At 37.5% G+C, this 26,959-nt stretch overlaps 1 protein-coding gene across 1 annotated transcript in view; it reads right to left on the bottom strand.

Annotated features, from left to right (window-relative positions):
* Positions 1-3,559: 3,559 nt before the first annotated feature.
* Positions 3,560-26,959, bottom strand: part of PLEKHH2 (pleckstrin homology, MyTH4 and FERM domain containing H2) — a 110,600-nt gene continuing 87,200 nt past the window's right edge. Inside the window, exons 21-30 of the mRNA XM_082672362.1 lie at positions 26,333-26,430; positions 24,536-24,713; positions 23,500-23,655; positions 21,547-21,644; positions 15,196-15,337; positions 9,963-10,108; positions 8,787-8,916; positions 7,923-8,009; positions 5,719-5,856; positions 3,560-4,450 (exon numbers count right to left, since the gene is read on the bottom strand). Coding sequence (XP_082528488.1) covers positions 4,271-4,450; positions 5,719-5,856; positions 7,923-8,009; positions 8,787-8,916; positions 9,963-10,108; positions 15,196-15,337; positions 21,547-21,644; positions 23,500-23,655; positions 24,536-24,713; positions 26,333-26,430 — 1,353 coding nt within the window. The 3' untranslated portion in view covers positions 3,560-4,270. The remainder of the gene's footprint in view (positions 4,451-5,718; positions 5,857-7,922; positions 8,010-8,786; positions 8,917-9,962; positions 10,109-15,195; positions 15,338-21,546; positions 21,645-23,499; positions 23,656-24,535; positions 24,714-26,332; positions 26,431-26,959) is intronic.

Here is a 26,959-nt window from a genome sequence, read left to right as displayed (position 1 = left end):
AGGAAATGAAGCAGATGGTTCATAGGAAATAAAAGGCATTCACTTCAGATAAAATGTTTGGGGACAAAATTCTCCCAACATGTAGGTGCATTTTGGAGACATAGGAGACTACAGTTGCACATAGGAAGGGAAGTAATGGACTTCAATGGAGAAAGGATGGTAGCAAGTGAGGCTGATACATCCATCATTGAATCAGCATTGCCTATAAACTCACAAACTGATGTGGGACAAATTGTAATGAATTGCAATGATTTGGGTTCTGGAACTTTAGAATCCCTTTGCATGTTAGTTGGGAAGCCATATTGATATGGACAATAATGGCAGCTAACATTTTGCCAGGTGTTTTCTGTGGACTAGGCACAGTACTAGCATTTTAAAGTATAATGATTTGGGTAACTGGGATATGTGGTTGAAGGAGGGAGCCTGGTAACCAGGAAGGTGAAGGTTATCTGCCTGGGCCCTAATCACCAGCACTAATTCAGGAGTGATTCAGTTGATTCACCTTGATCTGATTAAGCAGGTGAGTTCTCTTTTCTACCCTTATGCCTCCTGAGGCTTCAAACTTGGACGAAGAAAGTGACTTTCCTGGGTAGATGAAAATTGTTCTCAAGGTAAAATATACAAAGATTTGAGCTCGTCTTCTGAATCAGCCCAAGAAGACTCACAGATTTCAATGGTGGTGATGGAGGAGGAGACAGTTTTATGCTGCTTCCTGGATGAAACGAACAACAGTGCAAAAGGATAAAGGTGTGTGCAGAGTATATTTGGGGATCTGTGAATAGTTTGGGGTGGAAGCATATAAAGTGCCTGGTGGGGCTAAGGTGGGAGAGCAAACTGGACAGGTAGATTGAGCTACAGTGAAGGATCTTGCAGTCTGGATTTAACTGTGTTGGCGATGAGAAACCAAATAAGATTTCAAATAGGGGTGTGCCATGACTAGACCTAAGTTTCAATGAGATAATTTTCTGCAGCTATGTGAGGGATGCTTTGGAGTCTAGAAGTCCATACGGAGGCTATTAACAATAGCCCAGAAAGTGAGAGTTTTTATATTTTTTCCTTGTTTTCAAAGTTACATGAGCTTATTGTAGAAAAAAATAGTATACAGAAAAAACTAAGAGGGTATAATAAGCAAATACCAGGAGTAACAACTATTAAACATTTTGATGTATTTTATTCCAATCTTTTTTCTCACAGAATTGAGATTTTACTGTAAAGTTTGTTAACATTCTGATTGTAACATGTATTTTCCCATATCAATTTTTTAAAAACCCATAATAAACATAGCTTTGATGGCTACATAAGGTTCCACTATATAGATTTTTAATAATTTACTTAAGCATTCTCCTAATATGAGTGTTTGAGGTTAAACACCTAACATGAGTTAGGCCAGTCAGAGTCCTTTTCTGGAAATTTTCAAACAAGAATTAGGAGAATCAAGTCATTCCTTCTCTGGAGGAAACTGGCATATTTCCTGCTAAATGAAGTACTCTTGTGGCAATAAAATCCCTTTTTTCCTTTAGGAAAAAGAGAATGGGGGAAATGTGAGAGGAGATGCGGTCCCTGCATGAACCAGTTAGCAGAAAAGCTTCTCCACCTTATTAGTCCTGCTACTCACTTTTGCTTCCTCACGCTCCATATTCCCAAAGCCTTTGCTCCCCTGGAATCAGCCCAGAGACTCTGCAGTGACGTCCAAATTCCATGACAGCTAGGAGGTGGGTGGATGGGTGAAATGTGTTCTCGGCATCTCAGGACTACTTAAAGCCTTTTTCTAGAGAAATATGGTTATCCATGGTGGTTAATTCTTCAGGATTATACTTCAGTACAATTATGGGTTACAAGTGTTGTTACAGGAACCTGACTACCATGTATTTTTTTCCTATGGAAAAAATGTCCAAACAACCACTGATAAACACATTTTTCAAGCAAATACTTTATAAGTTGTGACTAACTTTTCTTGTAAATTGAGAGTTAAATTCATTTCTAAGCTATGGCAGTATTTGACTTTAAGGACACACACAGAAATCTAGAGCATTCAAAATAAAATTTTAGACACAGTCCAATCAACTTACCTATAAGGAGCTTATTATGAAATCATGGGAGAACCCCATGACTTATACATATTGTATATGTGTCAATATGCGTACATACATATGAAACTTACAATTTGCCAAAACAGCTTCCTTTTATAAGGATAAAACAAAGCAACACAGAAGACAAAGCATGAGTGCAAGAGAAGGAGGTAATAACTACCATTTTCACTAGTAGTACACCTCAGCTTTGACAATGAAAACATTAGGTATTTCTTGAAGATTATTCAAAAGATAATGCTTGAAATGGGTTTTGTAAATCATTTATTATGATTGAAAGGGAAGAAAATGATAGGAGACAAATATTACAATTAAACATGTAACATTATTCTCTTGTAACCAATCATAATAACATACTTTGAATTTTTTAAATGGCTATATAAAAGTAATTTCCCAGAAAATAAAATTTTCACATCATCAGTTACAGAAAATTGATTTCTTTCCATCAAAATATTTTATCTCTGCTCTATCAAAAATAAATGCCAAGTCTAGGGTACTACCATTTAAGCTAAGTCTTCACTACTTGTTTAAATTAGATTTTCGGGGGGCTTACCAGATGGTGAACTAACTATTGCCTGAGAATAAAGTCCTCACACATATGTAACAGCTCTGCCAAGCCTGTGGTTCACCGACTAATGATTATTAAATGGTTTTCTGGGAACTCAGAAACTACTGTATCCCAGCCAAAAGGCTCCTGAGAGTCATCTCAAACTGGTAACCCATTTATTCTCAGAAATTAATTTGCTTACCCAGTGAGTGGTTGTGGTTCAAAAGATTTAGGAGAAATAGTAAATGGCAATCTATTTCTATGGTTTTTTTTTTTTTTTACCTTTGTCATTACCAATAAAGCAAAATCTTACTTGATCAGTATGCTTCTTGGCTCTGTCCTTTCGAAGGACGCTAACATGGGATGGAGCATTTTTAAAAGGCTTATAGTGAGAACAGTACATTGCCATAGGGAGAAAGCAGCAAAAAAGAAAACATGAAGGCTCTGCCAACAAATTAATTCAGCAGCTAACTTTTTTTTTTCCAATTGGTTAAAAAAAATACCATACAGAGTGATAAATATACGTCCAAAATATAAAATATTCTACACATAAATAAAATTAAGTATACTCATGATTACTATTTCAATTAAACATTTTTGCAATATAATTTTCATGTCTTATCACAGTTTCATTTTTATCATGAATAATAAGTATTTTGACACAAACCGGAATGTACTGATCACTTACGTAACCTAGTAAAGTAATACGTTTCTAGACTCTTTCACCTAAAAATTTACCTCCTTTGACAGAAGAGTTACTTTCTCTTTCCTTTTAAAAAATATTTTTGGGAATTTATTTTTAAACTATAATTAAAAAGGACTGTATGAGGAAAAGCTTTAAGAATGGTCTTTGTTTTCATAGATATTATTATTTAACAAAGCAAGGTCAAGAGGACCCAGCACTAATGCAATGAAATGTGGGCAATATTCCAGTGAACTTGGGTTATGTTGACAGCCAAAGAATGTCAGAAATCACTGTCTCATTTTAAGTTTTACACTCCAGTGATCTGAAAAAGTGACAGGGTACACTTTCTAAAACCACATAGGAGGTTCTGGTTACCTAGCTCCTGTTTTCTCACACAATGATTCATAGGGCCAGAAGACTTACTGCACTTGCTCTAAAATTTACCCTTCAACACCACCCTGCAGCTGTTTCTTAAACTGTATACTCTACTTCTTTCTAAACACCATATCATTAATTAAAAGCACATTTAATTACAGTACTTAATTTTTTGGCAATGAGCATTGCCAAATAATCAACTGGTTTGCCAAATGAGAGTTTGGAAAAACTCCCTTGAATCTCACTTTCTGAAGATTGTTAGAATATTTTTTTTAAAAAGAGAAAAAAGCCTTGATGTGTCTGATGGCAAAGGAGAAGGTGATGGAAAAAAATGACAAATTCTAACCCAGTTAAGCTAAGAGAAAATCAGCACGTGGGAAAATCTGTGTTTAGGTCTTATTACTAGCATTCATTTGCATATTTATGAATCAAATGAAAGAGAGTAACCCTCATTATTTTTAAAGAATGGACCACTACTGTGTGTGTGCCATGCTGCCAGGATGTAAATGAACTTATTTGGAGCCGAGGCAGCCATTGGTTAGAGAACAGGGAGTGAATGTTCAGGTCCCTGAGCTTTCAGAGTAAAGTGGGGCCTTTGGTTGGTCTGCTTGACAGAAGGGGCTGGCTTCCCATCACCCTGGCTTGAGGACCCTGGGTCCGAGCTGAGAGCAGCGCTGGAGCAGAGAGGTGGTGAACCACCTTCTGCTGATAGAAGTTGTTCATGTAGCTGGCGATCAAAAGAGTGATTTCAAGAATCTAAAACAAGAAAAATGGAATTGTTATTCTCCTGAGAAGTTCTCATCACTTCCAAAAGAGAGTGAAGGGTTGGCCATGGGTGGTCTCCATCTGCAAGTACCCAGGCTACCAGACCTCCCTTTTAACCAGATCAAGCAGTGCAGTACAGTTGATCCTTGAACAACACAGGGGTTAGGGGCCCCAACACTCTAAGCAGTCAAAAATCCATGCATAACTTTACAGTGCCCCTCTGTAGCCATGGTTCCTCTGTATCTGCAGTTCTACATCCATGGATTCAACCAACCATGGATCGTGTAGTAATGTAGTATTTACTACTGAAAAAAAATCCATGTGTAAGTGGACCCATGCAGTTCATACCCATGTTGTTCAAGAGTCAACTGTACTTACATGTTCAGCACCATCAAGGCACTGACCTATTTTCCCATTACTTAAACCAGCAGAAAGTGATACTTTAAAAAAAAAAATCAAATTTAGTGGCAACATTAGAAACTGTGACAGTAGTACAATTCTACCAGTTATCCTAAAGCCACATTTGTGAATACATGAATAAGAAATTCAGTGTATTATGTCAACTCTTTAAACTAAAGCACTGAGTGTACCATGATCTTCTACACTTACAGACTTCACTTAAGTATAGATTTAATTAAGAAACATATATGTCATTTTTTAAAGTTTCAAATTCTAAAACAGTAGTCTCTTTTAGTTGAGAATTTTAAGACAAAGTCTTCGAAAAATTAAATTCTCATTCTTTTTCCTAAAATCAGAGTTACATGTTAGAATGCAGCCCTTTTATTTACTGCTTTTATTTAGAGACATTAAAACTACATAGTTTGCTAAAAAATAGTAAAGAAACAAGTATGCCTTAATTTTAAAACCTCACTCTTCTCAATAATGAGTCTATAAAGTGAATTACTACAAGTACGTAAGGTAATGTACTACAAGTACATAAAGTACCTGACAATAACAACTTATGCCAGGACCACTTATTTTGAACTTTCTGTATACCAGGCACTGGGCTATAAATACTTTACAATTCCTTCATTTTATTCTTAATCCAGGAAAAAAAAAAGGTAGCATCATAGCATCATACCATTTTTTAGATGAAGAAACCAAGGTTTAGAAAGATAAGGTAAGCCAGAATTTGGACCTATGGTTGTTTGATTGTAAGTAGAGTCTGTTTTCCCATGAGGAACTTATTCTTTGTACAATATATGTTTTAGTATGAAAAAAACTAGCATAAAAAAGTTAGCATAAAGCCTTCTACTCACCTTGGGTTTTGCCATGGCAAAAAGTAATTTCTCTGTTGGTTTGTCCTTTGAATGTGCATTGTTAATGACTATCATAAAATCATCTTGATAACCTCCAAAGGTCATTAGACTCTTGTACACATAGCTGATTATTAACCTCTTCAAAGAGAAATAAAAGTAAGTATGTTATACAATCTTTATTTTCAAAGAAAGATGAGAGATGATTAATAACATGTACCTCCATTAAAATGATGATGTGGTCAACCACTGCAGATGGAAAATATGTTTTAAAAATTCCATAAAGTTCCAAAAAGCAAAACTTGAACTTGCTGTGCACCAGCAACTATTTACATAGCATTTACACTGTATTTGTCCTTAAGATTTCTATCTGTCTATCTATCTATCTATCTATCTATCTGGTTGAACCATATGAAACTGATTCTTTTTAAGGTTAAAAAAAGGTCAAATATTGGCAAATCCACATAGTTCACCCTGATATATAAACTTTGATATGTGTAAACATAAACAGTATCACGCATACTACTTTTTTTTTAACATTCTGCTTCTTTTAACTTAACATGTTATGAACATCCTTCCATGACAACAAATGTACTTGTATAACATTTTAAATGATTTTATAGACATTTATTTGGATTTTATAGACACATAGACATTATTTAACTAATCTCCTATTGAAGAATATTTAAGTTTTTTTATTTGTTACTATCTTAAACAATATTCCAATGAATATTTTGGGACATATTTCATAATACACATAGCCTAATTATTTCTTTGGTTATAAACCTCAACAGCTAAAATTACTATCTCAAAAAAGTAAATCTTTCCAAACTCAAAAAGGTTATACACATTTACATTCCCAGCATTACAGTCTTGCTAACACAGGATATCATTATTCTTTTGAAGCTCTGCCAATCTGATTGGTGAAAAGTAGAATCTCACTGTATTAAACTGAATTTATTTGCTTGATGGTGAGATTAACATTTAAAAATACATTTATTGAACATTAGTATTTCTTCTGTGAATTGCCTCAGCCCATTTGTCTATTGGTGTGTTCATCATTTCCTTACTGTTTGAAAAAACATCCACATTCATAAAGGATACCAACCCTTCATCATACATGCAGCAAATATTTTTTCCCAATGTGTTACTAAAACAATTTAAATAATATAAGTCAAAGATGTACAGCCTAAAAGGAAAGGAATCTGCGTATCTAATGATCAGCTTGCAAGATTCTGAGCAGACCATCCCAGCAGTGAACACCTCTAGTGCTGCAGGCTGGCAATGTCTACTTCCTGACCTGTATGTCCATCTCCCGGGACCTAGGAACTGGTTTACTTAGCTAAGGTAACTCAATACTTGTGTACTACTTCTGTTGACTTTAAGTCACTGACTTTATAATCTATCTTCAGATTATCTATTCAAGAACTAAAAGGCATTCAGGAAACATAAATGCCTTCAAAAAAGTTTTTTCAGCAATTATAAGGCGAAACAGTTAACTATAACACTAAAGGATAACCTCGTTTACGAGAAATTCTCAGTGATCCTGACTATAGCCACAAGTAGGAGAGCCCACTACACCTACCAGGTGAATTTAGCAATCCTTGCCTACCAGGTTAAAAAAAAAAAAAGAACAAAAATTTTAAAAGTACTCTGATACATATAAAATATGATAGAAAATAAAGTAAATTTCAGATAAATAAATGAGTAAATAGAAATCACAGTCTGATTTTATATTTAATCATGTAAAAAGCTCTAAGATACTGTCTACGTACAAATGAACTGGTAATTGATATTATGGGATAGTATAGAAATTGTTATAGAAGGCTTCGTGAAACTGAACTTAAAACTTTGGTAACTGAAGCTTCTACCTAAATGTTATCTTCAACAGTTGCATTTTACACAGGAAGCAATCTTCCGAACACAATAAATGAACAGTCATTTTACAAATACAACCATGATTGCAATTTAGTCATGGTATCTTAATATTTTTCTCATATACAATATATAACCTGTCTAATCTTGATTTAAAAGATTAAATTGTAACCATAGTTATATTTGTAAAATGACTATTCATTATATAGTATTAGGCAGAGTGTTTTCTGTGTATGAGAAAAGTCAGATAAAGATATCATTACCTTCTGTTTACAGTACACTGAGCAATGGAAATAGTTGACTCAATGCAGAACTTAAGGATTTAATCTTACCATGGAGTTGTATTCTAAGATGCTTAAACCATCCTCATGTATAGCCAGCCACATGAAAGTACTTCCAAGTGATGATGGGGTTATGGGCTAAAGAGGTGAAAATACACTACATAATAAATGCTAAGCAAAATTACAGAAATAATTTTCAGTGTAAATGCAATGCAGCATTTGCAATAACACAACAACATCTTGTTATTAAAAATCTCACCTGGGGAGCAGGCAGTGTGGTATAATGGAAAGAGGAGTGAATTAGCAGACCTGGGTTTGAGACTCAGATCTGCCATTTATTAACGTGTGCATTTGGACAGGCCTCTTAAGCTAACCCCCAGCAGGTTTCATCTCTCCTTCTTCAGTGTTCCTCCATCACTCTGTTCATGTCACCCTTAACCATATTCTCCACACAGTAGTTGTTTCCAGGCCTATTGCAATACTGGTTGTGAGTTCCTGGAAGTGTGAGTACAACCTATCTGAAACCATGGGCTGATGTATCCCTAGAGCTTAGCTCAATGTTTGGCAAACAGAATTCATAAATACTAAATGAATGAGCAAATGAGTGAGAGAGTAAATGAGTGAATGGATGAATGAATAAAAAGAAGAAAGCAGAGTTCAGCTGTTGTCTTCAGTCTAATGATTAAGCCTACTGAGTGTAAGAAATGATTTACGGTATGGGGAAGTGGAACGGAAGAGAAAAGACAGAGACGCTAATGGCTTTCCTTCCCTTTCCTTAGTGTCCCTTCATGGTTTTCTTTAAATTGTTAGAAATTTCCTTATTTTCTTTTAAAAAGCCAAATGTACTAAACCTGGGGTTACTCAGGTTATCACTTTATATTTTACTGAACTGAATAACCCCCCATTCTTTCTTACTTTTGCAAGAAACAATTTGGCACCAAAGAATGGCCACTTCCTGGCTACTGTCAGATAGATTCGCACACAATCAGCAGCACTGTGTCCCCGGAGGGCCATCCATCTGGTTGACAGTCGCTGGCAAAGCTGCCTAAAAAAAGAAAAGAACAAACACAAAAGAAAAACACATAAATAGTGTATGATCCTCCCAAGATAAAGCTCTCCTTGAGCCGATCCTAAGCACCCCCGGGAGACATACTCACAACCTAGGTGAAGCTGTTGTTTTGTGAGTCCCATCTCACCACTGTCTACCCCTTGTCCTTTTTGTAGCATTCCTTCCACCAAATTCTCGTACGGTTAGTGCTCTCAGTATGTATGACCTAAGTTCCCCGCTCCCCACCCCCTTTAGGTAAAATTTTAAAATCTGATAAGCTAACATCAAACCGCATAAATTAGTTTAAAAGGGAATAACTTTCATTTTTAAAGAAAAGTACAAGAAGTCAAGACTGAAGAATGAATCCCCAACAGTGGAATTTTAGGTGCTACCACTCCTGGTTTGGAGACATGCTAGCTGCAGGGGAAACCTCTTAAACAAAAGTACAAAGGCAGACACTTATTCTACACAGACAACAGACTGATCTCAAATGTTTCTGTTTTGGAAAAATTCATGGTGAATTGGATTTGCCTCTATTTTTGAATCTACAGCTTTTCTTTATATGGTCTCAAAAATCAAAACTTCAAATTAGTTCAGTTTAATTAAAATTTTATATTATAATAAAACATCTTGTGTAAAAAGATAGTTTATTTTTATTCCAATTTGTTTATAATGGAATACCCTAAGAGATAAAAATTTTTTGGTAAACACTTAATATAATTAAACATCTTATTAGCCAATTTTTTCCTTTTCTTTATTAGCACGATTAATTTGGACAAGAATGAATAAGGTCAAATGAAAAGTAGATCTTCTAAATTAAGGTAGATTTTTTTCTCATTAAAAAAAGTTTAAATCTAGATACTACAGTTTCTAGGCACATCTTAAATAAAAAGAACTATAACCTCCTGGTATTCAACAGTACTTAAAAAATCCTGAGAAAATTGTTATGTACAATTTTTTTCATCTTTAAAATTTGAACAGAAAAATGTCACTGAAAAACTAGTGTGCATCTGCCTTTTCAAGAGTTACAAATAGTTCTTTACCTTAACTGTTCTTCAGAAGAGTCATCTCTATACCTTTTAGGATAAAATTTCTCTATGAGTTGTTTTATAGTTTGATTTGCTTTGCACTGACTAGTAACATGCCCTGCTGGAGTAGAAAAAGGTCTTTCAAAATCTCCAATCTCCACCTAAGTGGAAACCCAAAAAAGAGAAAATACAGGATATTAAAAAAGAATTTTAAGATAGAAAATTAGTTTCTTTTTTCTAAACATTCTTTATAACATACAATATATAAATCTATTTGTCATGATTGTGTGATTATGGAATTTATAATCATATATAAATACTATTATTCAAATTTAAATTTCATTTGAAGTCTAATTATGAAAATAATCTATAATTTAAACATTCCAGTTTCATTTCTACATTAATCACTCTAGGTTAATATCTGGTAGTATTTGCTAAAGGTCACTTACTCTACCATTCCTGTTAACAGCACCAGATAATTTTTCATTTTTAAGGTACCATTTTGGTTGATAATAGTAAGGCAAAATAGAACTTAGAAGTGAAAAATTAAAAACTTATAAAGCTATGAAAAATCTTTAAATAGTATTACTTGGACTTTTTCAGGATCTCTACCAAACATCCTGGGAGCAAGTACTATTTTCTCATTACTTTCTTCCTAGATTTTCTCCATAAATGTTACTGTATTCATCCCCTCAATCTATTATTCTGTCATTTCTGGAAATAAAGCCCTTCATTCCCCCTTTTGCCTGAATGAAACAATGTTCAATCCTTACTTCCATTAACAGGCTACACAGATGCCATCCTCTACCAACCCATCGAACCACTCACCCATCCATCTCTCCATCTACTCTCCCACTCATTCATTCACCCAAACCTATACTGAGTCTCTGTTATATGCCAGGCACTGTGCTAATTTATATGAGAAAGAAAAAAGCTGAACATAGTTCCTATCCTCAAAGAGTTTACTGTCTAGTAGGGGAGACTGAAGAATAAATAAATACTTGTGATAATCTGTGTTAAATGCTTTGTATAGGGTACCAAAGAGGGCTCAACAAGTGAGATGGGGTGGGGGACATACTGAACATCCACATCCTTACCTAGAGTACTCCCCAGCAAGCAGATGGAGGGTTCCATCAAGACTGGGATGGTCTTACAGAAAGCCCTGGGTCTCCATCTCAAAAGGGCCCTCTGCCTTCAAGTAAGCTGTTAGCACCACCAGCCTCTGAGATTCTGACCCCTGTGACCTCCCTTATCTAGTTCTTAATCTGACCAGCTACTGTCTAAATTCCTCAGCTGAGCTTTGCCCTTACCGTCTATTCTTATGACTTTCTAGTTTCCTTGACCTGGTCCCTTACTTGATGGTTTCTTGGCTTGGCTTTGCTGTTCAGTTTTTTCACCCTCATCTCCTATCTAGTCAGGTATCATCTTAATTTCCTCACACCAAATAAAAGTTGTCCACCTGCTCTTCAAATACATCGAAATCCTTCCCCCAGAGCAAGCTTTTCATTGTCCCCACCTATCACCAGGCAGTACTCAGCACATCTAGCTGTGAACCCTTAGACCAGGATTTAACCTCTAAGGATATGGCAGTTGGACAAACAATAGTTACCAACATAGAGGCCACTTAAGGCAAGCTTGGCTGTTAGGGAACCCTGTAGTGGGATATTCAAACTCAGGGTGTCCCTCTCTGGCTCCTGGCATACTGTGTGGCACAGAATGAGCACAATTAATGTTTGGAGAATCAACTCCAAATGTTTGGAGAATCAACTCAGATAATCCCCAATATGCCTCACATCAACATGACCCCTTACCAGACACCATGTACAGCAATCAGAACATCAGCTCCAAGAATTTCCTGATTAAGACAGAGAATATCAACAAGGCCCTATAGATATGCAAATCTACAACAGAAATAACTATTTTCTTCTACAGACCTCAGATTTCCTTAGCATATTTCATTTATCTTCACAAAAACTGCTCTGAGGAAGAGACCAGAGGTATTATTTAATTTTCCTTTTGTAGATGGAGAAATTATACTTTTTAGTTAGTAATATGCTCAGAATTTTCTAGGTATATGGTTTTACCTTTCTACCCCTTCCGAAAATTCATCTAAAAAATATTAGAAGTGTGTATCTCCAAAGGATATGATAATTTTTCTTGGAGAAGCTTTCCCCAGAAAATTAAAAAGTAAGAAGATGAACTTATTAAATTTTAACAGAGCATCTGTGCCTTTAGAGAACCAAAGCATCTGTGCCTTTAGAGAACCAAAGCCTAGAATGGCATGTGATAGGAAATCATTCCTAATTCTATCACCAAGAAAAAATGTGACCTAGTTCTCATTTCTTCAGCTTTTTATCACTTGCAAAAAGGGAACACTCAGTGTAGCACTGAACGCTTTAAAGTCTGGATGACCATAAAATTGTTATGAAAGTAAACTAAATTATCAACTAGTCATTCATCCAAGAACATTTATGGAGAATGGACCGTGTATAAGGCACTGTGCTAGATACAAACATGAACAGAGAGAGCCCTTGCTCTCAGGAAGGCCGCAGTCAGTGGTGCAAAGCAGAAACAAATAACTAATAATAAACCACTGGGGTCAGGACAGTAATAGATACATGCAGGGCATTACAGAAACCCCAAGAGGAACATTTAACCCAACCAGGCAGAATTCAAGAAGGTTTTCCTGGAATGAGTGACCCCTAAGATGAAAATTAAAGGATAAGCTGAAGTTCACAGGTAGAGGCATGGGAGTAGAGGTGTTCCAAGCCGAGGAGACAAGTAAAGTTTAAGAGGTGAGAATAAGTGAATCATATACAACTCAGGACCATAAAGTTCAAGGTAGAGAGTATTAAAAGATAAGGCTGGAGAGGCAGGCAGAGTTTAGATCATGACAGTCCCTCCATGTAAGGAGAATGACACAGCTAGATCCACATTTTTGCTGTATCTCCATTCCAGTTACTGTATATTACTGCTGCCTGACAAACCACCACGGCAGTTTCTAGGCCCAGACCTTAGAAAATGGCAGCTTCCACATCTTGTCTCTTCCGGGACAGCTCTTGCCACCCCACCACCATTCTGTGAGGAAGCACAAGCAACCACTTTAAGAGGCCACGAGTAGGTCTTCTGGCTGACATTCCCCAGCAGAAGATCCAAGTAAGAGCTGGCATCAGCCCCAAGACATGTGAGTGAATGAGCCTTCAGATGATTCCAGCCCTCAGCTGTAGAGTCACAACCAGTCTACAAGCTATGCCAGCTGATGCCATATGAAGCAGAGACAAGCTGCCCTTATACATCCCTGCCCAAACTGTCCTTTTGAGCCGAGTCTTGGAATCATTTGCCATGCAGCAATAGGTAATTGGAACAATCTCTCTAGATTCTGCATGGAGGATAGAAGTATGTGTGGGACCAGACCAGAGAAAAACACATTACTTAGAAGCCTGATGCAGGAGAGCAGGCAGGATGTGATGATGGTCTGAACCATAGCAATGGTGGTCAGTATGGAGAGGAGGGAACAGAGTTAAAATGGGCAGGGCACATTTTAACTGGGGGAAAGGGAGAGAGGGAGGGCAGAGTCAATGATGATTCCTGGATTTGAAGCTTGCTTGGCGGACTGAATGGAGGCAGTGAATACGCAAAATATGAAGGAAAAGAAGGGAAGATGATTAGTTCCCGATATGTTGAATTTAAGGAGCCCATGAAAGAAATATGAGCTGGAGAGAAAAGATTTGGGAATCATCAGCACAGGTGGTAGATAAAATTAAGAGAATGAGTAAGATGTCCTGGGATGGTACATAGAGTGAGAAGACTGAAAACCCTGGGGAATCTAAGCCAACGACACATCATTTTCCCTTAAGTAACCTGTGAAAAGACCCAGATGGGGTAGAGACTGTGGGTTGTCTCTTATGACCATTCTCTCCTTCTTTCTGAATAATAAAAACCTTGAATTTAGCTGGGCTCACTGCTGCCCAGCTAAGACCACATTCTCCAGTCTCTCTTGTAGGTTGGCAAGGTTGTGTGACTTAAGTTTTGACAGAGAAACATAAATAGAAGCGTTCTGTGTAACTGCTGGGAAGTTTCTCAAAAGCAGGAGGGCATGCCCTTCTTCAGTCCTTCCTCCATTATGATGCCTGGAACATTGATGTAATGGCTGGAGCTCTGGCAGACCTCCAGGACCGTGAAGATGACAGCAGAATGGAGGGCAGGACAAAGCCTATGCCCCTAATGCCTGTAGAGGTGCCAGCATGCCTATCTCTCGCTGGGGAGGGGCAGATTCCCCCCCCCCCACATACCTCTAGAGTTCTCTTAGCTGGTCTAATAATGAAACTGACACAAGACAGATTAACAGGAGAAAAAAAACCAATTGAACGCACAGAGGTCTCATAGAAATGGGACCCCTGAAATGACCAAAGCAGGCTGTTTATACATCATTTTTAGACAAAGAAACAATTATTTATGAAGATTTAACAAAACAAAGGGGTTTGTGCTTGGGATAGCAGATTAGTGAAGAAGCAACGAAGTTTGTTTATACAGCTTTCTTAGCCTTGAATTCCCTAACTCTGTTGACAAGGATGCTTTTTATCCTCCTGGTAGAGGGAGGATACATTCACATGGGAAGATTTATTTCCTGCTTTTAAGGGAAAAGAGGGAGGTCAGAGTGCTTTTTAAATATATATCATTTTTTTTCACCAGCTGTTTCTCAAGTAACTTTAATTAAAAATAATCAATATGCCACTGAGGCATATTTGGGGGCACACTGCCCTGGGCCCCAACACTCTCCATATGAGAGACAAGTAACACTTCCATTTTAACTGTCATTATTAATTTGCATGCGTGTGTAGTTTACAGCCAACTGAACTTAATTGATACAATAGGTAAATAAAAGAAAGTGCTTTAGCTTTTTAGAAGACTGATCCTATTTGACTACTGAATGATTTTAGCATGGCAACCGCAACCCCACAGTTCAACACTCAAACTCCTTTATTAAACGCAAAGCCTAGTGGGATATTTTCAAGAGATTAAGAAACTAGGTTCCCTTTATGGAATATTGTCTCATTCTACATCACCGCAATTGTCAGCAATGGGAGTCAGGCTGCAATTATAATGCCTGTAATTTTTAAGGTGTTAATCACAGCAAATTGAATTTAAAGAATTACGAAAGGTATATTGTTTTACTACATTTAATTCAGTGGAGAAATTAGTATTTTATCATTACAAAACATCGCTCTATATAACACATGGAAGTTACCTGAGCTAAAAGAGCTGCCATTTCTAACGCCAGGTCTCTGTTCAGAGGAAAAAGTCCATTTACTATTTGATCATTTGTCTGATACATTAACAGCAGCTTTTCTCTATCAGTCTCTCCACGAGCTTGCATTGAGAAATACAGTCTGTAAAAAAAGAGGAAATTTTTCATTAAATGATCTACTTACAAAGGAAAAAAGTAAAGAGAAATCCAGAGGACTGATATGGGGTTGCTCTAACAATAGTTCTCTCAATGATGCAAACTTAGACCATTACTATCGGTTAATGACCTCTATTTCTATTCTTTATAACGTTTATCAGCAAACTGAGGAAAAACTGCTTTGAAGTTGAGGCTGATGGATGCTTCTATGCTACCTTTATGCCCTGAAATACCTTAATACCTTAGATGTTACTGAGGAAGGACCTCAGACACCAGTGGGCTGTATAAACCCAGTTTTCAAAACACCCATGATCTTTCCTAAACACCTTGGACACACCAGGGAATAGAAAATGAAGGTTTCAATTCAAAATCAACATCGAATGGTCAAGTGGGGCAGTTTTCTCTGGGAATCTAAAAGATAATATTTGCACATTTAAATGTTTTGACTTTTTTATGCCACATTCTGATAAACAGCCTTAGGATCTCAAAAATAGTTTACATGTTATCATTATTATTTGTTGAAACATGACATGACTTTTGTTCGCCTAGGTTTTCCTCAATTCAGTGACCCTCTGTGTTTAATCACTGTGCTGTTTCTTTGTATGTGAGGCTTCTGGGGCTCTGATTCCAGGCTGCAGGGCAGGCACAGAGCACTGTAAACACTGTAAATGCCGTGACAGTGGGGTGGGTAAGCAGCCCCGTGACATACCTTAATATTGTCATGACAACACAGTGGCAGGAAAACAGAGATTTAGATCTGGCATTTGTTAAGTGTGTGCTCAATTAGCTATAACCGGATTTCCAGCCTTTTTTCCCCTATCCACTTGATGATAGGGAGAGGACACCCTATCATCAGTTACGGAATCTTTCGTGGTAATTACCTCAAATAGCAAGGAATGAGAGGGCAGCAGGTCAGAATCTTGGGGGAAGCACGGGGGATGTACTTTGAAAAGCTATTCCTCCCCATCGTTCTGATTATTCTTTCCGTTCACGCCAGCTTAAGAATCACTGGCCTGGGACATCATTCAGAGTGGTTTCTTTTTCTTTTTTTTTTTTTTTGTGGTACGCAGGCCTCTCACTGCTGTGGCCTCTCCCGCTGTGGAGCACAGGCTCCGGACGCACAGGCTCAGCGGCCATGGCTCACGGGCCCAGCCGCTCCGCGGCATGTGGGATCTTCCCGGACCAGGGCACGAACCCGCATCCCCTGCATTGGCAGGCGGACTCTCAACCACTGCGTCACCAGGGAAGCCCCAGAGTGGTTTCTTGATAAAATAATTATCTGTGACTGCATGATGGCAAATTGTTAACTGGTAGGAGAATATGGCTGGGCAACAGAAATAGTTTCTAAATTCAAAATGGTGTTAGCAAAGGGATATAAAATAAAGAGAATAAAGTTTAAGATGAAAGCCCTCCCTTTCTGGCATGTGAATGTTTTTGTACTTAGCTTATTTTCTCCACTTGAAGTTAAGAACTATGTCTTATTCATCACTATAATGCACTAGGGTTTTTTTAGCTAAGTGTTAACCATTGGAAGGTTCTTAGTAAAAGTTTGAATTGGTAATACAGCTAGGAGGGAAAAAAGAACCTGTAGTTCAAATGGCTACAGGCAAGAAGAGCTAAAGTGCATTTTCTATCATTTCTGGCATGCCAATAAGACTGCACCTGGGAAGGGAAAATGAAGCACTATAGGCACAAAGGAGAAACACAATTCCAGACACACATATAGGAACACAACCTGTAGGAATCATAGGCTCAAGCCCCTAATGGAACAGTTTGGGCTCCAACAGCTATACAGGGATTTGGAGAGAATGTGAAGAGGAACTAAAGAGTCACAAAAATGATCCGAAAGTCAGAAAACCAAATCCATGGATCTTGAATAGGAAAGGTGCCGGGGTTACATGATCTGAGTCTCTCCCAATATGACCAGCTTCCAGCTGCTCTCCAATCCTAAAGGGGCCTGAAACAGAGAAAGGGGCTTCTGTCACAGCAGGGAGGGCACACGTTGGAAGGCTGGGGCATTCCCAAATGCCCACCTCCTCACTTGACATCCAGGAAGCTGAACACTGTGGGATGGAAATCATGTCACTATGTGGACCAGTATCAGCAAACACACTGCTCCAAGTTCAGCAGAGCTCTCGGCACTGCTGGGTAATCCTTTTGCTCGCCTCCAACCGGCTCCATATTTCAGTCCTCAGAGCATTTATTTCCTACTGTTGCCTTTCTCATCATCATGTAAACTTACTGAGGAAGCAGCCTGCCTTCACTCTCCATTTACCTTCCTTCCTTCCTCTGTCCACCATGGTCTGCTAATAACACTACGAAATCTGCAATTGTGACGCCCCTTCCCTGTTCTCCTCCGGCCTCTATGGCTACCACAAGTCCTGTGCTCAGAAGTCACCACTGTGAGAAGCCTCTCTGTTCACACAACAGACATGCTATATTCACAACAAGAGGGGTATCTACTATGTGTTAGGCTCTGATCCAAGTGCTTTACATTTGCCAACATTTAGTCCCTCAGGCAACCCTAAAGGTAGGTACTGTTTTCATCTCCACTTCACGTAGAGGGGACTTGAGGCACAGAGATGGTGAGTGACTTGTTCAAGGTCACAGAGTGAGTGGGGGAGCCAGGATTCTAACCCGGCAGTTTCTCTCCAGAGCCCATGTTCTTCACTACTCTGCTATACTGTCACTGTTACAGCATTAATCACATTGCTAAGAATTCATGTCTGTCTCTCCCTATAAACTGTAAGATTTCTAGAGGGTAGGAAAATTCTATTCACCTTTGAATCTCTAGGGCTTCAACAAGGCCTGGCACTGGCAGACACTGGATAGATGTTTACGGCATGAATGGATAAATGAATGGTGGTGAGAATTGTTACACATGGAAACTATTTGCCAAAAAACCCCTGAAAAATCCCTTCTGTAGCCTGGGGTAAATGAGTTAACTCTCTAAAGCTTCAGTTTCCTCATCTATAAGATGGAGATTAATGATAACACCTACCTAGAGGTGTTGTTAGGATTAAATGAGATGACGCATATAAACAGCTCAGCATAGGGCCTGGCATGTGGTAAGTGCTCAATAAATATTGGTGGCAGTTATTATTATTACTATTATGATGATGATGAGCCTTCTCTAGAGGTCTTTAGAATCATAAGAGTCTCTTCATACCAGAATTTTTTTTTTTTTTTTGGTGTGAACACAGCTGGAAGAAATGGCATATACTAGGTGACCTATGAAGAGGCTTCTTGGCTTAGGATCCAATGGATATCGGCGCTCTTACAGTCAGCTAAAGGTGGCAGAGATGGGAATGTTAAACTATGTTCCAGAAAACAATAACAAAGAATTATTGAAAATAGTCTTTCGTTTCAAAGAGGGGAGAAGGAAGAGTTGTTCTCTGTAGAGAAAGACCCTTGCCAGTTTTGTTTTGTTAAAAACATGCTTTGATTTTGCAATTTCAAATAGACAGTAAGAAACCAAATTAAATAAGTGGCTTAAATATGAATAGAATTTAAACGTTAGTTACCAAATGGTTTTCTATGAGAACAAGTTCAAAACCTATTAATTAGATCATTAACCCCTAAATCTAAATAATTAAAATTCCATAACTTACTAAATATAAGCAAAAATTCCATGATAAAGAGAGCTGGTGCTTTAGTTTTGCTTATTACAGTGCTGCCTGACAGATGAAGAATCAAGTCCGCAGCTGCATGGTAGGTCACAGCCAGCTCCCCTCCTAACTGTGTCCCTGGAAATTAGGGCTTATTGTCTAAGCCATTTTACACATGTGCAAATCACGACCGCATTTAGAAACAGTACTTTCTCATAGATGTGGCTATCCAGCCATTTCAGATTTCTGTTAAAAATTAAACGTTATGATCGAGTTGCTTTTTCTCTGATGTCAAAGATACTGTCATAAAGCTTTGTTGTTGTTAACAAGGCATTGTGTTATTCATGACTGTCTTTGTCCTCCCTGGTGGTGTTTGCTAGACTTGGCACAGTAATTCTTACGTCTTTCAGACCACTTTTCTCCATTTCATCCATTTAATTTTGGTTCCAACTGTGGCCATCACAGTCAAAATCAGTATGTATTCAGCATTCATAAGCTATGCAGTGTTAGGAATAGTCTTAGACATGGACGTAATTCCACTTAGTGCCAACAAAACCAAATGAAAATTCCTGAACCTCTTCTACATAAAGATATATGGCAGGTCAGGTCCAGGAGCTGGCTTTCTTCCACAAAAGACACAGGCAGCAACACGGACCTCTGGATCAGTGCTTCTCAAAACTTAGCATGAGTAAGAATCACCTGGAGAGTTGTTAAAACAGACTCCTGGGCCTTATCCCCGGACATTCTGACTTAGTAGGCCTGACATGGGGCCAAATAATTTGCATTTCAACGTGTTTCCATGTGATACTGAAGCTGCAGATCCAGGACCCACACTTTGAGAACCACTGCTCCAGCGATCACAAAACTAAAACAATCATCTGGAAGGTCCACGTCTTCCAGCTGCTGTTCTTGCCAGTCACCAAAGGGCCACAGATGAAGACTGCCATCAGTGGAGACAGGTTCCTCTGGGAGTACAGCCTATTAGATTTCTAGTATCTAAATAATCCTGCTTATCTCTACGAATAGGAGATTTTAAAACCTTAGATACCAAAGCTTGACAGTTACCTTCTCGTTACCCAGAACTCCTGCGAATCACCTCAGCTCATGAACCCCTGAACAGAGAAGCTCTCGTGGCTCAAAACCACCATTCAGATCAAAGGAGTCTGTTCAAACAGTGGTGACCCTTCAATGTCTGAGTGTGTAAGAGAAATCCACAATATGAATGCACAATATTTATTTAACTGTTCCCCTATTGATAAACTTAAGTGCCCCCTACAACACTTATTTTTCACTGTTATAAAGCATACTGGAATATTCTTGCCCATTTGTGCGGGTATTTCTGTGGAATAAAGTGTCAGAAAAAGAGATCCTGAACTGGATCAAAGGCTGTTACATTCTTTATGTTACATAGTACCCTTACTTCTCATATCCCAATTTCAGATCTATGAACATATTCCAAAAGTAGCCTTCTGAAAGAAGTCAACACTTCACCAATAATTCTACCAGGCTCTTGGTCTGATATTTTAGATTTCTTACTTTATGGGATATGAGTCAAATAAAACAAGAAAATACTTTTTTTAGTTTTTTTGCTGTTGTTGTACAGTTAATATGACCTGGTCAGTGAACACTCTTTATTAAATACCACCTTCTACTAATACATGGAAGAAAAGAAGATATTAAAAAAGAAAGAAAGAAAACCTGATTTCTGATCATTTGCCAAAGTCTTTTAAAATTGTATCAGTTGAGAAAGTGAGTGCTCCAGCCCTACCAGCTTTTTCCCAGTTCCTGAAACACTGCACAGCCTCCTTATATAGGCTTTGAACATCCTTTTCCATCCATTTCCACTCTCAGCGCCCTTCTGACGTGGGCATAAGCATCATTTCCTTAAAGAAGCCTCCCAAAGTCTCCAGGCTAGGTCAGGATTTTTGCCATGTGCTCTCACAGAGCCATGCTCTTTTCTTTCAGAGAACTTAATATGTTATTATATACTCATTAGAGTCATTGTAAAATTAGCAACCGTCTTCCTCACTAGCCTGTAAATTCCAAAAGATGTGTCTGTTTTTATTATCATTTTATCCAGAGCATCTAGCTAAGTGCCAGGCTTATAGTTGAAGCTCAATAAATACAGAGGAAGAGAGAATATGAAAGAATAAGAATGAATGGATATGAATATATCACTTCTGAAAGACTTGGGTAAACAAATACTTCTTACTACAGATCTACAGTAGGGTATTTGATTATTCAGTCTTATGAAAAAATGTAAAATAGTGTTAAAGGAAATTTTGAAAGTGAAAAATTATATCAACTACCCTAAGAGAGCAGCTATATTTTCCTATAGTTTTTTTCTAATCTTTGTCCAAGTGCATATTTTTATAAAATATAATTATTCATGACATTAACAAACTAGAATTAGAGAAAAAAATTTATATGACAGTTTCTTCTTCCTATAGAAACAGTTACCATTTATAAGAAAACATATAAATGAATATAACTTTTAAGGCTATTCAATAGGAAACTAAATTGTAGGTGCATGATTTGAACATAGACGCATACTCCCACTTTGGCACTTGGCAACGGCATTACACACCTGTTTTTATAAGTGAGACGAACGGTTCTCGTACCTTCCCATTTCCCGGGCTGCTGTTCTTTGGAAGCCTGTTCCCATTTAGAGATAATGTCACAAATCTAGAAGGGAAGTGGAAAATGGAGATTCATAATATTTTTCACATTGGGTATTTTTTGAAGACAAGCATGTCTATAGACTGAAATTTTTCAATTAATGTGATCAAACCAAATGGACTGGTGCTTTCTGTTTTAAGCTTCTGCAGCTCTGAGTTTAGAATTTAATTATAAATCACTCTTTGGTCCTCTTATCCTTTTGGACACACATTAACTTTGGACTATGGCCATGAATTTTTTACTCAAAAAGGAATCTTAATGAAGGACTGCATGAGACTGGAAACAAGAAGATTCCAGGAATTTTTTCATGATTTAGTCACTGAAGAAGCAACTTCCCACCTTCTGAGTTTATAAAGATGGGAATAACTGATGTTATACCAAAGAAATCTGAAATATAATGTTAAGATTTTTGATTGGGAAAGAACAAAAATTCTTCAGGAACCAAATAAATGTTTGTTTGTTTTTTTTAGACTGGTCATTTGAGAATTATAAATAACAGTTTTCAGAATTATGGGGTAAGCAGTTATTCACCAAAGCCCCTGATATTTACTCAGTTCAAGCCAACCAAAAATACTAGCTTATCTTATTGACTAATTATTAACAGTGCTCAAGGAATGTCTGTCTCAAAAATTTACATTTGGAATTGTTGATCTAAACAGGATATACTTGGAGCTGAGAAGAAAAAGACATTCATTTATCTAGATGTCTCAAAATGCAGCTGAAGAAATAAGGCAGGGGTGGGGTGGAGTGAGGTGGAAATCCTATATTCTGACCAGTACTCCTTAAGGAACTAAGTATGAGCTTTAACATAGTCTGCGGAACCCCATGGACACCCAACAGATCGTTCTGCAAGTGGAGCTGGGCTTCTGGCAGTTAGATGAAAGTACTGATATTTCACATGTTCTAAACTCATGGGTGTGTCCCTTGCTTTGCCCCAATTCTTTAATCTCCAAATCATAGAAATACCTTTACTCCGTAACAAGGTACTTATTCCCAAGAGCAATCAAGGGCCACATCAAGTAAGAGGGTCCAGACCTGGTTCTAGCTGTTTGATTTGCCATAAATCATTTTTCACTCTGGGCTTCAGTTTCCTCATTTGCAAAATAAGTGGGTTATTTCTCTAAGGTTCCTTATGGTTCTATATTCTATATTTTTAATTGTTGCCATTGCTAGATGGAAACTTTATTACAGTTATTTTACTATGACCTAGAAAACATTTTTAAAGAATCTTCCAATTCTCTGTCTTTGCTCATGATTTTCCTTATATCTGGAATCTCTTCTTTATTTCCACAGGTCCATATTCTACCAATCCCTCAAAGACCAGTTGAGCTCTTCCCTAATTTCCAATCTGAACTTAATCTCTCCCTTTGTAGAATGTTCACCTCGCTCTTTATATATTTATCACTTTCAGATTGAAGGTTATCAGTGTATAAGGCTACTCTTTCCTAAGCAAATTAGAAGTTCACTGTGTGCAGGGACAATTTCTCGACCTTCTTTATACTACCCACAGGGTCTGGACCAGCTCCTGGGACACAATAAACAGTTCCATGAATATTGCTGAGTGAATGAATAAAATGGAAAGCCATTTTATTAGACCTTCCACACCTCCACTCTTTTTACCCTAATATTTAGGGTATTATTACTATTATTAATCCTCTTCTTCTCTTTAACATGGAGTATGTGTGTGTGCAGATTGTATTAAGAATTCTACGGCTTCAACAAAGTCCTGCAATATTATTTTTATTATGAAAATTAGATTGCTTAAATTTTTGGAAAATTCTTGAGCTAAACTTTTTGCAAATAGCAGAGTAGCTTCTTTGCTGTTTTCTGGGTCTGCCTCCTTAAAAGGAGTTGGTTTTACCTTGATGTTTCCTTGAAGACAATGCTCTAAATCCCTGCCAGAAGGATCATCTGTGAACAATGCAAATCCAGACTGTGCTGGCCTCCTCATCCCTGTATCCTGGTTCAAAGTATTCAAAAATTCTTCCACTGTGGTGGATGCATCAAATCCAACTACCTAAACAGAAATAACAAAGTCGTTCTCTTAATAAAAAGGTACAAACATTTCAAACTTAGATTTCAGGGGGGAAACAGGGCATTCTTGATGCATGATTAATGATAGCATATTTATCTAGGTGTTTTAACTTTTTTTCCAAAGCTCCGCTGGAGAAATTTAATGTCATCTTAGTCATTAGCTTGATGTAAGAATTCAGAAATCTTGGCTTCAGCCAACAGACATGAATTCAAAATAGAAAGATCATTTGACAGCTGCAAACATCTTGCAGAGATATTATGCCTGCCCATTAGAAGCAAACCAAGAACTACAGTACAATATGTAATCTTTAAGCAAAGGAAAAAAAATAAGCACATTTAATTTTTGTTTCTTTAATATGCAGTTAAGTATCTGAATTCCATGATAAAAGGCTTAGAGCTACAAAGACTAATTGTTAGCTTTGGAACATGTTTGCTTGAGTTAATAAGCAAGCAGTTAGATCTGAGTTGGGAGGGCTTGGACAGTTTTCCCAGATAATTCCTGAGATCTGGAGATTTTAAAGAGACTAAACCTGTACACATCCCACACATTAGTAATTATTTTCTCACCTAGCCGGTACCCAGGTGGGGAAAGGCCTCAACCTTTTTGTTTTTCTCCATCAGAATTATAATGGTAGTGAAACTCCTCCCTTATTTGGTTCAATTATGGATTTTTTTAGTGTGAATCCTTTTTAGCAAAACTATTTCACAACTCAGCTGTCCTGACAGAAGGTCTAATACATTTGCATATTTATCACTGCCAGGAGCTGACAGAAATAGGGAAACAGTCTCACTTCCCAGTTCCACAGAGTGCACTTAGAATTCTAGACTAAGCATGTTTTCACTGGGTAGAAAGTCTAATCTACCTGATATATCCCATTCATGAAGTGTACGGGGATACTGAAGGGCAAAGAATGATGATATGGGTTTCGAAGAAGGGTGGAAAGAATTTCCATTCTTGAGGGTCTTGCTTCTCGATCTCCATTCTGTTGCGTTCTTTCTACACATCGTTGGCAGTAAATGGCATATTTTCCAAATTCTGTCCTATAATACAAAACTTAAGATAAAGCCTAAGAACAAATTTAATTAAGACAACCTTTTACATATATGAAACCATTAAGAAAGCTTTCCTTGGTATACAAATATTACAATGTATTATGCTAATGTTGACAGTAATTTTTCTTTTCTTTTTTTTTTTTTTTTTTTTTTGCTGTACGCGGGCCTCTCACTGTTGTGGCCTCTCCCGTTGTGGAGCACAGGCTCCGGACGCACAGGCTCAGCGGCCATGGCTCACGGGCCCAGCCGCTCCGCGGCATGTGGGATCTTCCCCGACCGGGGCACGAACCCGCGTCCCCTGCATCGGCAGGCGGACTCTCAACCACTGCGCCACCAGGGAAGCCCAATTTTTCTTTTTGAGTGATATTAACTGCTGTTACTTTTCTCAAATTCTAGTGTCTTTACTTTTGCTACTGACTAAACCAGACTTCCCCACAAAACAATCTTTATTGTTATTGTATTATTACAGTCACAAAATAAATTTAAAATTACCAGACATTTTATGGTCAATATATAATGATTATATTAACAAATATAAAGAAAATAACTGTATAAAGACTAGTACAGGATAACTTAAGAAGTGCATGATGAGGAGAGTTCTCTTTTGAAGAACATAGAAGTTAATGCCATTCCTGCTAAGCAAGGTAAGAAAATATCTTCAAACAAAAATAAAAATATATTTTCCTTTTTTGCAAAACATGCACTTCTTTAAAAATGTTAAATGTTAAACAAAACCAGTGGAGTAAATAAATCCAGTAAAAGCTGGATAGAGATCTTATTTGCCCTCATTTGTTATATATAATTTTTATTCTGTTTATAAAAGCAGGTTGATAATATCTCTAAATATATTTTTATTCCAGTGCCTTCTAGGTAGACTTTAAAATGTCACCTTTGTCTGGAGAGGTAGGGGGTCCTCAGTGACGGCTATTGGAATCACATGACCTTGATGACAGAGTCTCCAAAATATATTATGAGCTGGAGTATATTTTCCTACTGCTTTCAAGTTGTTTTTTGATTCATCATTTGTTTGTTTGTTTGAATCCCAGAGTCTGTTTAAACAACCTAATATGAACCTCTTGGACAAAATGATCCTGATAACCCTTGGCTGGGTGCCCTGGGTCTCACTGTAAGAAAGCCCCTCTGACAGCTGAATTTTATGAGTCTTTTTCAAAGGAGTAAAAATTCTGAAGTAATTCAAATACATACAATTATAAAAGGTGGGAAGACCATCAGAGAAGTCTTCTACATAAAAGAATTCAATGTGAAGAAAATGGTAATAGGAAAAATAAGGAAACAAAATAGTTGCTTTTATTGAATGAACACCCACTAATGATAACACATTCATACTTGAAATGTACATAGACTTTTCACTTAAAATATTCTTTGTCAGTTTTTCAAGCTTTTACTGTAATCTTCCATAAGAGATTTAACATAACAAAGGAAATATTTTCCCAGCTCCCCATAAATGATAACCAAAGGCTTCCTGTACCAACATTTGTTTCACACATTCTTCCACAAATGTACCTGGCAGGTTACTGAATACCTTTGACTTATTGTAGACACTCAGAGGCCACATAAATGGTTTAGCTGGCTAGAATTCTGCGTACCTGGAATCTGCATTCCTCTTTAGGTGGAGTCTGAGGAGCCACAGGAAAGGATGATGGGGAAGGAAGAGCCCAACACAGAGCGCTAAGAGCTGCCAGCCCTGGGCAAAGAGAAGCATCACAGGTCAGACACCATGTGGTCGTCAGAGATCCAAGTCAGGGCAAGTATGACTGACAGAGGCTGTGAGAGCAAGGGGATGATGACAGTCTTACTTGACCCCACATGTTTTTGCTTTTTCCATATATGCATTATCTGCTTAGAGCGTTTATAATACATAAAAACATAAAAGCTTCCTATTGGGTCAGAACCATAATCCATCTAGTTGTATATATTGTTGTCTACAACTGAGGTACCAGAAGACATGATATGGTAGTCCTTTCTGATATCACACCCAAAGATCAGGGAAATTGTTGCTTTTTGTTCATTTATGTATTAACTCATTCGTTGAAATATAAGTAATGGCACTGAGAAAGGGCAGATTGAAAAATAGTAAAAAAAATTATTTATACAAAAAGCAAAACCTATCTACCCATATATAGATACATACCTAAATAAGGGGCAAGTACAAAAATATTAACAGAGGTATGTCTAGGTAATAGAATTGTATGTGATTTTTATTCTTCTCTTGC

The sequence above is a fragment of the Grampus griseus genome, assembly GCF_964374135.1.
Source record: "Grampus griseus genome assembly, chromosome: 15".
Lineage (NCBI taxonomy): Eukaryota > Metazoa > Chordata > Mammalia > Artiodactyla > Delphinidae > Grampus > Grampus griseus.
This window is presented reverse-complemented; position numbering and strand designations above follow the sequence as displayed.